The sequence below is a fragment of the Drosophila serrata genome, unplaced genomic scaffold (genome assembly GCF_035046125.1).
Source record: "Drosophila serrata isolate PLE 108 unplaced genomic scaffold, ASM3504612v1 contig_245, whole genome shotgun sequence".
NCBI lineage: Eukaryota > Metazoa > Arthropoda > Insecta > Diptera > Drosophilidae > Drosophila > Drosophila serrata.
The window spans coordinates 1,661,224-1,678,078 of NW_028257143.1; the positions used below are offsets into that span (position 1 = coordinate 1,661,224).

General features: G+C 47.2%; 4 protein-coding genes across 4 annotated transcripts; 2 read left to right on the top strand and 2 right to left on the bottom strand.

The window, feature by feature from the left end:
• Positions 1-196: 196 nt before the first annotated feature.
• Bem46 (abhydrolase domain containing 13-like protein Bem46) lies at positions 197-2,224 on the top strand. Its single transcript, XM_020954478.2, has 5 exons — positions 197-538; positions 594-835; positions 898-1,239; positions 1,298-1,476; positions 1,538-2,224. Exons 1-5 carry the CDS (start codon positions 400-402, stop codon positions 1,656-1,658), a joined length of 1,023 nt encoding a protein of 340 aa, XP_020810137.1. The 5' UTR covers positions 197-399; the 3' UTR covers positions 1,659-2,224.
• okr (DNA repair and recombination protein RAD54-like okr) lies at positions 1,901-5,241 on the bottom strand. Its single transcript, XM_020954477.2, has 6 exons — positions 4,916-5,241; positions 3,545-4,865; positions 3,335-3,488; positions 2,873-3,278; positions 2,652-2,815; positions 1,901-2,515 (listed from the first exon to the last, which is right to left on the bottom strand). Exons 1-6 carry the CDS (start codon positions 4,916-4,918, stop codon positions 2,209-2,211), a joined length of 2,355 nt encoding a protein of 784 aa, XP_020810136.2. The 5' UTR covers positions 4,919-5,241; the 3' UTR covers positions 1,901-2,208.
• On the top strand, positions 5,014-10,162 carry Edem2 (ER degradation enhancer, mannosidase alpha-like 2). Its single transcript, XM_020954474.2, has 7 exons — positions 5,014-6,209; positions 6,886-7,032; positions 7,094-7,913; positions 7,969-8,362; positions 8,430-8,701; positions 9,010-9,108; positions 9,174-10,162. The coding sequence occupies exons 1-7, from the start codon at positions 6,046-6,048 to the stop codon at positions 9,711-9,713; spliced, it is 2,436 nt and encodes an 811-aa protein (XP_020810133.1). The 5' UTR covers positions 5,014-6,045; the 3' UTR covers positions 9,714-10,162.
• On the bottom strand, positions 9,782-16,836 carry LOC110185634 (uncharacterized). Its single transcript, XM_020954591.2, has 4 exons — positions 16,019-16,836; positions 12,157-15,915; positions 11,885-12,083; positions 9,782-11,818 (listed from the first exon to the last, which is right to left on the bottom strand). The coding sequence occupies exons 1-4, from the start codon at positions 16,485-16,487 to the stop codon at positions 11,077-11,079; spliced, it is 5,169 nt and encodes a 1,722-aa protein (XP_020810250.2). The 5' UTR covers positions 16,488-16,836; the 3' UTR covers positions 9,782-11,076.
• Between the last annotated feature and the right edge of the window lie 19 nt (positions 16,837-16,855).

The window sequence follows — 16,855 nt, forward strand, 5'->3', positions numbered from 1 at the left end:
GTGTGGAATGATGATAGAATATTATTTTCTATCGAAAAGATTAGAACCACCGTTGGAGAGAAAAATATGGCTAGCATGCAAATTAATGTGTAATACATGCTTTAAGAAGCCCAAGATTCTCTAATCTGATTAAAATCTGGCTTAAAAATATAATTTGGCACGTTGATACATCACCTGGGGAAATCTCTCCAAAAATATGTTTAGTGAACATGGTCACATTGAAGGTACTAAAATATCGACTACATTCGATAACTACTGGCACGGCACAGGTGTTTCCAGTCAGCTGTAGATGTGGACAATTTACAATTTTGTTGTTTTGTGTTGATCTTGTTCTGGGACTTCAATCTAATTAAATTAGATAATTGGAGATGTAGTGCAGCTGAACAATAATCATTAAACATGAAGGAAGTGGGCATCGCTCTTCCCAAGTCGCGGGGCGTGGGCGTCGGAGTGCTGGCAGCCTTTCTACTATGTTTCATTTTCTACTACTTCTACGGCGGTTACATGACGTTGGCGCTCTTTATTGGCATACTCCTCTGTAAGTATGCTTTATTCGGAGCAATGACTTTGTACTAAGAATTATTTCATTTCAGTGATATTTTACAACGCCCAAGATCTGCTGCTTTATCATCCCGATCTACCCGCTAACTCTCGAATTTACATACCCATTCCGACTATGCACAACCTGCCACACATCACGGTTAGCATCAAAACGCCCGATGATGTGACGCTGCATGCGTTCTGGATCAGCCAGCCGGAGGAGCGCTGCAAGTCGGTGCCCACACTGCTCTATTTCCACGGCAACGCTGGCAACATGGGCCATCGAATGCAGAACGTAAGTTGGAATGAGAATTGATCTACTGGCCCGATCCTAACAGTTAACAAAACGTTTTGCAGGTCTGGGGTATTTACCATCACCTTCACTGCAACATTCTGTTGGTCGAGTACCGCGGTTATGGTCTGTCTACTGGTGTACCGACTGAACGGGGACTAGTCACTGATGCCAGAGCTGCCATTGATTACCTGCATACTCGCCACGATCTAGACCATTCGCAGCTGATCCTGTTCGGGCGCTCGCTTGGCGGCGCAGTGGTGGTGGACGTGGCTGCGGACACTGTCTACGGCCAGAAGCTTATGTGCGCGATTGTGGAGAACACATTCAGCAGTATACGAGAAATGGCTGTGGAACTCGTGCATCCCGCTGTAAAATATATACCAAATATATTGTTTAAGAATAAGGTGAGCTTTTAGAGATCGAATAGATCATTGATTGTAAAACCATTCGAATTTCTTGCAGTATCACTCCTTAAGCAAGATTGGCTCGTGTTCGGTTCCATTTCTGTTTATATCGGGCCTTGCGGACACCCTGGTGCCACCTCGCATGATGCGTGCCTTGTATACTCAGTGCGGTAGCGAGTTGAAGCGCCTGCTAGAGTTTCCGGGTGGCTCGCACAACGACACCTGGATAGTAGACGGGTATGCTTGAGCTGAGTAAAGATGCCTTTAATTTGTATTCTAATTTGTGTCATTCCTTTAGATACTACCAGGCAGTAAGCGGCTTCCTAGCAGAGCTACAGCAGCAGCCAACTCCATTGCAGAAGGCGCCTGAAAAGAGCAATGTGTGGGTGGAGCTGGAGCATAAAATCATTGACGTGTAGCTCCCAGATAGCACGAATGCATCAAGTGTTCTTCTATTGACTGTGTTAACACTGCGAATGGTTAAATACTTACAACCACTTGTATACATAAATAAGGACAGGGTTTTAATCCGGACACATTGCTTATGCCTTGTTGCGACTTTGTGCAGAGATTAAAAACGTGCTAGCGGTGCTGTCTGTTCATTTTAGGTAACTATAAATATGTGCTAAAGCAATTGACAATTGCAAGAAACAGTATCCACTTTGAAATTCGAATTTTTTCAATCTATTATCGGCGCTGTTTAATTATAGCTAATTTTTAAATATGTATTGCTGTTCATACATAATTGACAACTAATCAGTATTTTACAAGGGAAAAAATCACTATTTCTTTGCTGGAAAGTCAGTCCATAAAGGCTTTCATCACTAGCACGTTTACAACTTTGTGAGCCGGTTCCATTTTTTAAATGTTACAATATTGTTAAGAATGTAACGATAACTTAAGATTAGGCTAGTAGGCTAACGCAACCCAGGTTAAACAAACTGATAAACAATAAAATTTAAACAATTGCTAGAATCCAATAAAATCCTCATCGGCACTGTCATCACTGAGGGGCGTGGAGGGCCGCTTTCGAATACTTGGTTTCTCCGGTTTATCCTCTTCTTCCGTTTCGTGTGAGTGAATCTCCTGCGCCTGCGATCGATGATGGAAAACGAATGAGACGCATTTGCTGTCCGTCCAGGCCTGGGCAAGAATGCTGTCGGGCAGTCCGCGATTGTTGGAGCAATGGTACCATTGGGACAAGTGCGATGTGCAGTCTGTGTCATCGGGCGGAGGCTTTGTTTGAATGTTCTCCACACAGCGCTTACACTTGAGCCTTTTAATAAAAAATTTAAGAAGTTTGTACTACAAGGAAGGCAAAAAAAGGTTTTCTCTTTTCTCTCAAAAAAATCGTAATATATTAAAAGATTCGTAAAGTTTTGCTTATGAATTTCTAAAAAAATTGTACTTACTTTTCGTGCGTGTCAGAAAGAACCTGTGGATCAAAGCGGAACAAGTCCTTAAGATCGTCACGTGTAAAATGTTTTTCCGCTGACTCGTTGTTGTCAATGATCGTACTGGACAAAGATTTTTTGTGAGTCTGACGCTGCAGGATCTTCTCCTCAATGGAACCACTCTAAAACAGATATTTAAAAGTTTTTTACCTTAAAAAAAAACAGAATAGAATACTTACCGCCACAAGCCGATATATGTAACAGGGCTTCTTCTGACCGTCGCGCCACACTCTGGCCATTGCCTGTTCATCGTTGGCAGGATTCCAATCCGGATCGAACATAAAAAGTCGATTGGCTCCGATTAAATTCAGTCCGCAGCCGCCAGCTTTACTACTCAGCATGAATAGAAAACTGTCCGATTCTGGGTCATTGAACCTGTCCACAACCTTCGAGCGCTTTTTGATGGACATGGTGCCATCGAGTCGAACGAAACCGTACTTCCGCTTTCTTGCCAGCTGCTCGAACAAATCGAGGGTCTGTGTGTAGTTGGAGATAAGGACGACTTTATCATTGCCATCGGCTCGAATAGCAGCTAGCATGAAATCAAGCAGCATGAACTTGCCACTCAGTTCCGGGTTGAGATCTCTGAAACATTAGTATTATGAGAATTAAATTCAGATATTTAATCGATGTCAACTTACTTTGGCTTGTAGTTGCTCGGCAGCACATCTTGCGAGTTCTCGAAACCTTTCTCCCGTGCAGCGATCTTTTCATATATAAGATCCGGATGACTGCATAATTTTTTGAGAGTTGTGATGTCAGCCAGGGCAGTGAGCGAAGCCTTCTCGTTGCAATCTTAGATAAGAAATGAGATTGAATTTAAAAATACTAAGAGTTTTCAAAGAACCTACCCGCCAGGCTTCGACGCACTTGATCCGATTTTAGGAAATTCGTATAGAGTTCCAGCTGAATTGGAGTCAGCTTGGCACAGATGACCATCTCGAACTTGACTGGCAGGTATTTGGTTAGAATCTGATTGGTACGTCGGATGATGCACTGATCGACCAGTCCGATCAGCTCCTGCGTCTTCTCGATTGCTCGCTGCCGTTCCCCGTCCGTTGAATCGGCGTTCTGTCCCCGCAGAATGCTGTTCTCGAAGTTGCGCTTAAAGTCGGCCGCCGTGCCCAGCATCTCGGGATTGACAAAGTTCACCAGGCTGAAGTACTCCGTGAGATCGTTCTGGATGGGAGTGCCAGAGAGTAGGACGCGCCGCTTGGTCTTCAGGCCCATTAGAGCCTGGTACGTAAGGTTATCGCTGTTCTTCAGACGGTGTCCCTCGTCGCATATCACCATGCCCACCTCGTACTTGCAGAGGATATCTGCATAGATGCGGAACGTTTCGTAGCTTATGAGCAGAACGGGCGTACCCATACGCGTGGAGGCGTTCATCGAGAACTGCTCGAGAGCGCGAATGGTGTTCTCCTTGGTTCCCCCCTCCATGGCCAGGCAGAGGAGTCTGCCGTGCAACCACTTGGTGAACTCCTTTTCCCAATTCTTTACCAGGGACGACGGTGACACGATGATGGCCTTGTTAATTGTTGGTTTGCATTCGGCACTCTGCCGCAGCAGCGTCCACACCAGTGTGACGCACTGCAAAGTCTTTCCCAGGCCCATCTCGTCGGCCATGATGCAGCCATTGAAGTTTCCACGTCTGCCTTCCACGCACTCATACATAAACCGTACGCCCTCGCGCTGATGCGGCCGCAGAATATTGCTCAGCAACGGATCCACCACCACGTGCACGAGCACCTTGCTGGGATCCATTGCCATGCGCTCGTGCTCCGTGTAGGCCGGTGGCTGGTAAAGCACAAGGGCGTTGCAGGCCATCGGATCATGTAGGGGTCGCCGGACGATGCACCGACGTACGCCGAGACAGCGATTGCCCCCGTAATCCGGTACGTAATTGTCTATCGGCACCTTGAACTGGCGGGCCAAGACTTTGGCAATAGCCCGCTCATACTCGCTGTTAGCTGTGAAGCGGATGGGTAGTGGTATATCCATCGTATTGCTGGCATCGCGGAGAGCACAGCTCTGACGCTTCCTGTCCAGCTCTTGCTCGCGCTCCAGTTCCTGCTGGCAAGCTCGTTTGTTCTTCTTCAGCAGTGGCGGGGTGAAGGAGTGCCGTGATGCGGAGCTCTGGCTTAACCGTTGGCTGGGCGCTAAGCTCCGTCGCTGAAAATGAATTGGGATAGATTTAAATATTTCACTTGAGTTTTGTTTACCATTTTATTAAATTTCAAGACGATTTAGCGCGAACACTGCTTGTTGTAAACTGCTTGACGCTCAAAACTCTGGTCACACTAACAGAAGACAATTAACAGCTTATTAAGCATAATGTACATATTAAAGGAATATAAAGAACTAAAAACCAATAAAATTAATTTGCCTTTAATTTTTTAAACTTTGTTTGATTTAAATTTCTACATTAACCAAGTTTTCCACAGTAATACATTGCTTCGTTTTTTAGGGTATTCATGAGGATTTTGGTTTTGTGTGATGCTCCAGCCGCAGTCACACTTCCGCGGCAAGTGGTTTTTTCGTGCTAAAATAAGGGAAACTACAGATTTGATAAGGAAAATACTATCCGATATTTGCCAGCAAAGCATACTTTTCGCCTAAGTCTGCTGCACGTAAGGATTGGGATGCTCGGCCGATCGGCTGGCAACGAACAACAGCAGCATAGTCTCCGACCAGTGCTCCGATTCGGTGCAGTCGTGGTGTTTTGCCATTGGGGCAGAAAAAACAGCAAACGAGATTATAAATAACCGCTGTGTTGTTCACTGGTGGTGCACTGTTGCTGAGGGTGAAGAAGGATGCAAGTACCGGAGAACGAGTGCACGAAAAAGTGCTGAACGCGCCAGTACCAGCACCACATCATCATCAGCTCGCCGTGCACAGCACTGCTTGCTGCGTACGACCGTCAGAATTAATAAATTGGGTCGCTCGACGTTTTGTACGAAATTATTTGTTAGATTGTGTTTTGGCCCAGAGAGCTAATTATGAGTTTGCTGAATTAATTAAGTGGCAGCCGATGATTTAAAAGTTAAATCAAGCGGACAACGGACCCAAAGCGAAGTCAACAAAAGCGGCTCAAAGCAGAGAAGTAAAGAAGCGGACGCAACGCAACGCGAGCCAACGAAATTGTTTCAACAGCACGTTCAAAGTGAAGGTCAACGTCACAACGGAAGGCAACGACATCGCAGCGCCAAGTCTGGCGGCCGAAACCAAAAACAAAACCCGAAGCGAGCCACCACCATCATCACCATCACCCTCAATCGCAGTAGTCTCCGCCGCCGCTACCAGCTAGCGGATCACAGCCCGGAGCCAAAGCGCAACCAGCAGCAGCGGCACCATGAATCGCTCGGCCATGTCCATCGCCCCCGCCCTTGCCCACGGTCAGCGGCTGCTGCTACCAACTTTTGGGGCCGCTCTGCTCATCTTGGTGGCCTGTGTCCTAGGCACTGAGACCTCTATGCCCACGCAGAACATGTCCCACAAGGAACGGGCGGAACTGAGGTAATTAAGAGAAAGCCCACTTAAGCCCATGTATGCCATTCCCTCAATTATTTGTTGTAGTTTTTCCCCCAAGTGAATAATTTAGACATTGTTTTAATTTAGTCTTTTCAAACACATATGGAATCCCAACTCGCAGAGAACCGCTATAGATTAGCTTATCACCATACTTACATACATACATACATGCGTCCATCTTTCGAATCAGCAAACTTTATCTACTTAAATTCATTGTTTGAATAGGGTTATCATAACGATCGGTTATGGATTTTTCCAAATACCTTTAAATGATTTCATTTTCTTAAATAAATAAACGGATAAAATATCATGACCTATAGGCCAGACAATAGAAGGAAATGTTAGAATTGAATTTGTGTGAGTAGGAAATAAAAGGAACACATTAAGAATAGCTCTGCCTAGATTTATTTGACTTAATCCAATATAAGCCAACAAGCTTTTTAAATTAAAATTCATTTAAATATCAGCTAAAATAATTCAACACCAACATTATATTGCATTTCTATTTGCCAATAAATTCTTAATTTATAAATTAATTAATTACATTTTTTTCCTAGTTTTAATCGTTTTCCAATTTGATTAAATAATACAATTGCAAGCTTTTCCTTTTTTCCTTTTTAGATTTATGTGCTTTTTGACTAATTGTTTCGAATGATTTCAGGGAAGAAGCTCGGGACATGTTTTATCATGCATATCATGCCTACATGGAGAACGCTTACCCCGCCGACGAGCTGATGCCGCTATCCTGCAAGGGGCGCTATCGTGGAGTGACGCCCTCTCGTGGCGACATGGACGACATCCTGGGAAAGTGAGAAGGCAAAATAAATCCGATCTTGACGCTTTTCCTAACTGGTTACACTTTCCTTTAGCTTCTCCATGACCTTGGTGGACACTCTGGACACATTGGTGCTGCTGGGTGACTTTACAGAGTTCGAGCACGCCGTCAAGCTGGTCATCCGCGATGTGCAGTTCGACAGCGATATTATCGTTTCCGTTTTCGAGACGAACATTCGTATGGTCGGTGGATTGCTGTCAGCTCATATCTTGGCCGAGTATCTACAGAAGCATGCGGATGTGATGCACTGGTACAAGGGCGAGTTGCTGGAGATGACTCGCGAGCTTGGATATCGCCTATTGCCGGCGTTTAACACGTCCACAGGCATTCCTCACGCCAGAGTTAACCTGCGCCTGGGCATGAAGGATCCGCAGTTGAAGAAGTCGCGGGACACCTGCACTGCGTGTGCGGGTACAATCCTGCTGGAGTTCGCTGCTTTGTCGCGACTGACTGGCGATCCCATTTTCGAGCTAAGAGCCCACGCCGCAATGGATGCGCTATGGAAGCTGAGGCATCGTGGCTCTGACCTCATGGGAACAGTGCTGAATGTCCATTCCGGTGACTGGGTGCGTCGTGACTCGGGCGTGGGAGCTGGAATCGACAGCTACTACGAGTACCTGTTCAAGTCCTACGTCCTGCTGGGCGACGACAAGTACCTCGCTCGTTTCAACCGCCACTACAACGCCGTGATGAAGTATGTTAGCGAGGGGCCCATGCTGTTGGATGTGCTAATGCATAGGCCACACGCCAAGTCAAAGAACTTCATGGACTCGTTGTTGGCATTCTGGCCGGGTCTGCAGGTGCTATCGGGCGACCTCAAGCCGGCCGTGCAGACGCATGAGATGCTTTATCAGGTAACATTTTTCATTATTTGCACTACCCAATGATATTTATTCAGTTTTCTTACAGGTTATGCAAATGCACACCTTCATTCCAGAAGCATTCACTGTGGACTTTCAAATACACTGGGGTCAGCATCCCTTGCGCCCGGAGTTCATAGAGTCTACGTATTTCCTATACCGTGCCACTGGCGACCACCACTACCTGCAGGTGGGAAAACGGGCCCTAAAGACACTTCAGCAGTACGCCAAGGTATCGTGTGGCTACGCGGCAGTCAATGATGTGCGCACCGGCAAACACGAGGATCGCATGGACTCATTTGTACTGTCCGAGACAATCAAGTACCTGTTCCTGCTGTTCTCGGATCCGCAGGATCTGATAATTAACGTAGACGAATTTGTCTTTACCACAGAAGCCCACCTGCTTCCCCTTTCCATTGCCCAACTAGGGAATTCCACGTTTAGTGAGTACATTTTTAAGGTATATATTATATATAATTGTTATGATTCCTTTTCAATCGCAACACTCAGGCTTTCGGCAATCGGACGAGCACAACGTCCTTGACTTCATGCGCACCTGCCCCAGTTCCAATAAGCTTTTTCCTGAGAAAGTACGCAAACCATTGCGCAACTTCATTACGGGCTCGTGCCCGCGCACCAACGGCGGAAAACGACTCAGCGCTCTGGATTTTCAGGCAAGCAATGCTGATCATCTGCGAGCTGTTTACGACATGGGCATCACCATGGTTTCGGTAGGCGACCGCAGCCAAGGCAAGGTGCGACTGTTTCATAGTTTCTATAATGTAAGTTTTATTTCTGTTCCGCTTTTTGATTTCGTTTGCATTACGTTTCGACTGGGGATGTACTTATATCTAGAGGAGTCCAATCATATACAACGTGCTCAATAACATAAAAAACTTTGATATATAGAAATTTTAAATATGGAAAATTATTGCATTTAATGTTAAAATATTGATATCCAAAAACTATTCGAAAAATATTATTGGGTCAGCATTTGGGCACTTTCGCTTCCTCCTACTTCTCCACCTATCGTCATCTCCATCTTTTACTCACACATAAATGCTGAATTTATTATTTATTTATCATTTAGGCCAAGAGCCACGAGGAGGGCGAAATGGGATTGCAGTTCATGCAAGAGATGCTGGAGCTGACCAAGATGCAAAGCATGAATCAGTTGACACAACTGCAGGTGCGTGAACCTCGATTTTCTAATTCAGAAAAAGTTAGTATATCCGCAATTTTTTTCATTGACAGGCTGTGGCCTTCGCCACCGACGAGAAAACGCAAGACTGGACCGCTCTGATGGCCGGCCCATCACATTTTAGCCCAGAGCTGATAGGCGAGCAGTTTGTAGAAGGTGAATTAGTGATGGCGAAGCCGCTCCGTGCCTGTGAGGAGCAGTTAGAAAATATCGAGGAGGCTAGGGGCAAGGTCTTGGTCGCCGAGCGGGGCGATTGCACTTTCGTGAGCAAGGCGCGCCTGGCCCAAAAGGCGGGTGCCGCTGCGCTAATTGTCTGTGATAATGTGCCGGATTCTTCCGGCGAGACGCAGCCGATGTTCGCCATGTCGGGCGACGGCAATGACGATGTCCTCATTCCAGTTGTATTCATGTACAGCGTTGAGTTTAACAAGCTGTCAGCCGCAATGGAACAGCGACGGAAACAGCCGCTGCGCGTGCGGGTCATGCAAATGGTGGAGTTCAAGCGCTGGCAATTGGCCAGAGAGCAGCGACAAAATCAGACTACAACAACGACAGCGACGGGAACGCCTCAGAAGCCAGAAAAGGAGTTGTAGTGACCCCAAGGTAGTCCGCCAAAATAGCTCTATATATTTTTTTTCAAAATTGTTGCTACTAATTAAACTAATTTTGAAATTCTTGTACTTTAATAGACACGTAAGCATAAGCGAATGAATGCCGCGCGCAGTTTAGGGATTTTGCATTTCGTGGTCGTAGTTCTCAGGCTAGCAAACTAGCTTCCTAGTGGCAATCTATTATGTTAAGAGGGCGCCACACAACCTGAAAAATGTTTAGAGAAAGTTTTACTTTTCCTTGTAAGTAAAACTTGTGTAAATAAAACATCTTATATCTTAGCAATTAACGAGAAACTAAGTAAAGACTAACGTAAGAATACAACTAGTTGTTAATGTACCGAGTCGGGAGAATAAGTTAAGAAAATTTGTAGCTGAAATTGATTGTTCTCACAGACAGAACGAGTATAAAATATATGCATAAACAGAGTCAACAAGTCTTGTTTATAATTCGGGTTAAAAATTGACCAACATGTAAAAATGGAGAGCAACATGGATACTAGTGTTTTGAGTCGGTTTTGTTTTTTCGAGTTCTGGCCATCATGAATTTGTATTTCTCCTGCAATATAAGCTTATAAAATCACACTTTATTCTAAGATATAGGAAGAAGACCCGCTACTGACCTGTGGACTCTTGGTGATTCGTGATAGTTTCGAGCGACTGCTGTCAAATAAGACACCTTTACAGCTTTCTTTACCAGCAGTTTTTAGAAACCGTAGAACTTCTTACAGGATAATGAACAATTTGACTGTGTAACATGAATAAATCAAAGGGTTAAGGGAAGACGAATAAAAAAACAGTGTATACAATGTAATAAGTTTCTATTTAATGACATGATTTTGTATTTCAATTTTGGTGTTTCCTTTGCACTTCTCATATGACACATCATCCTCTGCTGCTCTGGGCGAGAGCAGAGTAAATTAAAGATATTTAAATTTATGTTTAATTATGTATACATTACATAAACATTAACGTAAGCTGCTAGTGTTTTTGTTCTTTTCTTTCAGAAAAAATTAAAAACTCAATGAAATAAAAAAAACACCTAATCAAGTATTACCGAATTAGAGCTTAGTTAAGGCTAACAGGGTTTGACTTACTCATAACTTAGGCTAGATGACGATGAAGATTATGATTGGGATTGGGAGTAAAGGGTAAAGCTTATGATAGTTTTCGATATATTTGAACTACATATTTTGGAGCTGCAAACCAGCACCAAAACTAATATTAAGTGATCTTACAGTTCACAATTTAAGGCGTCATACGTTTCTTTTTTAAATGGGCATGGGGACACTTTTCAGCTAAAATCATTGGGCGGGGTAAGAACATAATATACTAGGTGCACTTTTCACTAAACTGGCATCTCGTATTGGTACTGCTGCTGGACGGCCAGCTTGAGCATGTGATTGGTGATGCTGTCTACTGTTAATGACTGTGGTGACATCTCTATCACCTGAGACTTGTTACGCGAGTAAAACCGTTGCGCTCCATTGGCCAGAGGCGCCACATAGATCAGTTGCCGCGGATCAGCGGTGTTTATCCAGGCCTCTCCGCCTGCAGAAGACTTAATGATTAGATGATCCCCAGTATTCACCGCCTCGATTGCGTCATCGTATTGGGTCGACGGGAGCCGGTGGATGTGGAGCAGGCGGTGCGAGGGCGTGGCGTGCGACAGCTCACAGGCGATGATGTGCACCTCGGCCGGACTCTCGTCTGGCTCGTTGAGGTACTGGAAAAGTATCAGCATGCTGCTCTGGTCCAGGTCTAGACTAGGGTAGTGCATGGCGGCAAGACTGCGTCCGAGTGGCCGGCCTAGATCGTAGTTCATCAGAGTGTCGCCACTGCGGTGATCCCACACGGTAACGCGTGTCTGGCCATAGCCGATCAGGCGATCTTCTGACAAGCACTCGATGTGACGCAGCTCGTGCCGCAACTGCTTAAACTCGCGGATGGATGCCAACGTGTCCAGAGTAGGCGTCAGCGAGTACTTGCAGATGCCCGACCGCGGTCTGCCCATCACAAGTTCTTGCTGCCAGGCCATCACAAAGTATCGCGACTCTGCTATGCTCGTATAGATCACATGTGACCCTTCGCTGTGAGTTAAATTTTGTGATATATATGTATGTATATGAATATTGCTGAATTTTAATGGAGCTTACCAGTTAACAGTGTCCAAGTGAACCGAGTGCATCCGGGGTCGTAGGTCCTCCTCACAGAAGTAGTAAACATTGATGTGCAGCGACGTTAGCTTCACCTCTCGCTTGTGATGGTCCAGCGACCGGCTCTGCATTTCCAAGTAAACCGGAGTTGAATTGTGCACACAGATGCGGCTGCCGTACGGCGTGAAGATCTCGGTGTCTGTAAATAGATCAGACGCGAGGAAAAGACAATAAATTTATTAATTAATTCATTCAGGATTAAGAATAATTACCATTCGTGATGCGTCGCAACCTCCCCAGGTACACCCATCGCGGCCTCACATCCAGTTCCTGCTCCTGTTGATGCTGAGGGGATTTTGACGGGACGGGAGATTTGCTAACCGGCGAGGTGATCTTCGGCTGATGCAATACGCTTAAGACTTTTGAGTATTTCCAAAAGGTAATACACATCTCCTGCAGCACGATAAGCTGATCTAGCTCATAGTACATGTACAAAACCCTGCCATACTTTTGAGAGAGTGGATTAGAGAGCGCCCAGGACCCCTCACTCAGTCGTAGGAGGCCGCCGGGCGGAATCGAATCGATGTTCAGAACGTCTAACCCAGCAAGTCGATCGCCACTTCCCGCCTGTTGGCACGGGCCACGCGACGGCTCGGTCAGTTTGGGATTCGATGGCGGCGTTGTTGGCGAAGGGGGGTAAATTAGAATTGACTTGCTATAAGGCGTTTGAACTGGGGATGCGGAATGAATTGGGAGGTGGGTCATAGCTGCCTCCAACTTGGGTGGCACATCCGTGCCTACTAAAGCACTAGAAATATGAAGAGGGACTGGGGCGTAAACTGAAACCCCTTCCAAGGCTGTCGGCAATGATTTGGCGCGTGAACGCTTAGTGCGTTTAGTTATACGGAGGGGCGGAGGCTTCCTTGCACTCGTCTTGGCATTCGCCATGGGCTTGACACTCCTTACTATCTGCCGAGGCGTGTTAGGAGGTACCACTTGCTGCTCCTGCAGGCGATACTGTTCGGGCAATTTTTTGTCCCCTACTTCTTTGGGTCTCTTCAATCCCGTTCCCCGTACCATCTTGGACGTGTGACCCTTTTTTACACCATGAGAGGTGGTCGTGGTGTTGGTGATGATGCCGCCACTCAATCGCTTGCCGCGTCCCTGGGCCATCTCGTCCGAAAGGGCGTAGCTCTTGAGCAGATTTACCTTGCGGTTACGTAGGAGCTTTGAGTTGAGATGGGTGGTGGAGCGGGTTACAAGATCCCGAATGCGAACCTGTTTTGCCGAAACAGTGGTAGCAGCAACGGTGGTGCGTCGACGTTGCGTGGCAGTTTCAGCTTTTCTTAGCTTAGGCGCCTTTGGTATTCGAGGTTGTGTAGGAGCTTGAGGTGGAACACTCTTTGCTGACGCGGCCTTCACAGGACTTGCTTTCGCCGGAGTGATCACGGGAGAAGGACGCGGAACACTAGTTTTACCAGCATCATCGATCAGTCGGTCGGGTGATGACTGCTTGGGGGACTGTGTCAGCTGCGCTGGTTCATTGTTGGTCGCCTTAATGATGTAGATCGAGGGCTTGGTCTCGCGCGCCTGGCGCAGGCGTTGCTGCATGCTCTGCAGGACCTTGGACTGGGCTGGCGCGGCTGCGTTGTAGATTTTTGCGAAGGCAGCCTCAACGGACAGTGCTCGCTTGTTGCCTTCCTCCTGCTGCCCTTTGCCTACCTCCGGGTCCACATGAGCTTCGCTTTCCCGGGAAGATCTTTGTCGATGTCGCTCCCTTTGATATAGTGACCTTTGACTCTCCTGCTGCTTGAAAGACGTGCAGCGCTCCTGGCCGGGCGACTGGTCCCGAATATCGGAGTAATTTCCTTGCACCGGGTAATAATATCCCTTCTGAAGCTGCTCCTGATCTGCACTCATGGAGGGCAGCGAACAGACAAAATTCAGTTCCGCCTCAGCCCCTGGAACAGACCTGGCTCCCTCAGGCAGCGGGTTGTCCTCTTTGTCGGAGTGACTAGGCTCGCTGCTGCTGCTAGTCACTGCTGGCTGCTTTTTTTCCTTATCCTGCTGCCGTTCCCTATCCCGCCGTTTGCCGCGAACATCGCTTCGCATCCTGTCTAGCTGTTGCTGGGGTCGTACACGCAGCGAGCGCCGTGCCACTGTGCTGTTGGCCAGTTCGCGCATTGCTGTGGCCACCGCATTAGCCGTGGCTAGCTCAGTGAGACCCAAATAGTTACAAAACTCCTGTTGCTCGTAAAACATGGTGGGACAGTTGTTGATGTAACGTGGCTCTTGATCTCCGTCCATATCCAACGGTATTTCTACCGAATGATTATTCGGTGGCGCCTCCGGAAGATCCTGGTAGCGATACATATGCTGCTGGTGTGACTGCTGTTGCTGTTGATGCAGCTTATGATCCATAAATTGCTGTTGCATCTGCACCTGTTGCCGCATTACATCGAGTACAACACTGGATAGTTGTCGGTCTGAGGAAGACGGTGCAGCAATTTCCCTTGGATCGGGATCCACAAATTCTGACCTTCTTTCAGGAATAGGAACAGAAGCAGAAGTGCAGAAGGGAGGCGGAGCAGAGGAAATCGGCGTCATGCGTTCCAAATGCGGAGCAGACAACGCTGCTGTAGGTGCAGGCGCACTACTGTCCAGATCTATAGTTGAGGTCTCTTTAGTGACCAGCCTCTGTTCACATTCATCAATAGGCAATATGACTTCCTCGCCTTCCGGTGCCTGATCCGCCTGCATCAGCTCATCTTCGGGTATCAGAGTGGCGACGGAGGCCTTGTCCATATCCATAACCTCGTAGCAATCGTCCTCGTCATCGTCATCCAGAACAATGGTCTCCTCGGTGGGCATAACATGGAGTAAGCGCCGATGCACTACACGCTCCGCTGATTGGGAGCTGGCCTGCTCTTGAGTTGACTCGTCCGAGACTTGCATAATATCTCGGCTGATCTTCTCCAAGTTCCGCACCAGCGATTCGCGAAACTCCATAAAGCTGTGCTGTTTAAGAGGCGCAGCAGTAGCTTCGTGCCTCTCAAAGTCAGCCTGAAAGCTTTCCACATCTTCCACGGCAACACACTCGTTGCTGAATGCAGTCTCCCAACTGGAGACCTTCTCAGCCGGACTCATTTGTGGTTGCGCCTGGCAGATGCTTGCCAACCTCCGGTCCATAGCCTCGGCGTAGAGTGTGTTCTTCATAAGAGGCGGATACTTGCGCTTCAGCGGGGTGTGGGCCAGCATCAGGTCATCATCATAGTCGTAGTTGTAACTAGCGTTTGGCATTGACGAGGAACTGACCGGGAACTCTGTGGGGCTGCTGTGTTCGCGGGGCAGCTTCTTGGACACCAGTTGCATGGGCGTCACCTCCTGTTCAGCTTCGGCCGGCTCAGCTGGTGCAGTGTGCTGGATGATGCAGACCTCGTTCTCTTCGTCCTGGTCGTGGTCTTCCAGCTCGTCATCATACACCTGACAGATGTCAGGACGCTCTTCTTCCATTGGTGTATCGTCCACAAACGTTGCGTTTTCGTTCTCCTCGTCTTCGACCAGATCCTGGTGCACCAGCGGCTGTTCCAACGCTGCATCGCTAAGGTATACATTGTTACCGGCCGAAACGCGCGCCTCGTTGCCACCCAAATCCTCCTCCACCATCTCCGCTTCAATGTACTCGGCCACGTTAAGCTCGTCCGCATGTCTTTCCTCAGGCAGAAGGCCAATTAGTGCTCCGGTCGAACCATTGCCGGCCATAAGGATGGCTCGGGCGAACTCCTGCTCGTTGGCCACGCCCTGTGTGGCCACGATAATCTCACAGCAATGCTCATTAGCCAGAACAACCATATTCTCTCCATCCACAGTCTCGTAAATCATACAAGGGTCTACCCCCTCGTCCGTAGGCTGTAGACCGTCATTGTATTCATCTTCCTGTACGGTAAACTGTTCGTCAGAGTTACCGTTGGTAAGCAGAACTCCAGAATGCATCAGAGACATGGTTGGATCACGGACGGATTCGGGAGAGTCTGAAAAAAAGAAGACAAATAGATTAATATCAGCAAACTCTTTTAAATCACTTCACATTGAGCTTAGAATAGGGAAAAAAATATATTCTAACAGCGAACTCACCATTGATCTCTATGACATCCTGGCTCCTACAGGGATGCTTAGCCGGTGTGCAGCAGGCCCAGTGAGGAGCTACTTCCGTCTCCTTTTCTGTCTTAGATATCATGCTTCGGCCCAGGCCGTAGATGAAGGGTTCACCATCGCAGATATAGCTTGTGCTTGGATGCTGTTCCTCCCAGCCTTTAAAGTCACTAGAGATGAGGCTATGAATGTCCGAATCATCGGAGATCACGTGCAACATGCTGTCGACGGCGGGGTCAAGCTCTGACCCATGCTTCAGGGTCTCCTGCGGAGCCGGCGAGAAAGCCTCGGCCAGCTCTTCACTGTCAACCACGCCCGCACGAGCGTCCGGTCTGGCCGATGGCCCCGCCATCACTTCCATATCACCTCCTGCCGGCGAGTAGCAATCCAGAAGGTTCTCCTCGGCCGAGACGTAGGCCATAAGGCTCGCTCTTGCTCCTCGTTTAGACATGGCGCGCCTTTGCACTCAGACCGTCGTTGTGGTCAATAAGAGTTGAGAAGTCGTAAAGCAATTGTACAAGGATTCTTTCGGAATTTAGCACGTGAAATTTAAACAAATGTACTTGATGCTGGCAACTAAAAAATGCCCAATTTGACTGTGACTGATCATGATTACATTATCAGAGCTAGACCGATTGCCAAGCTTCTTATATTCAATATTTATTGCGTGTTTTGTTGTATATTTCCAATTTAGCAGCTTATTTTTTTATTAACTACGCAGTGTGACCGTGGTTGCATTTTAAAAATATCCATCTGCACCGGACAATTTGTATGTTTTCAAAAATCCTCTAAAAATGACCAAACACAAATATGATTTGT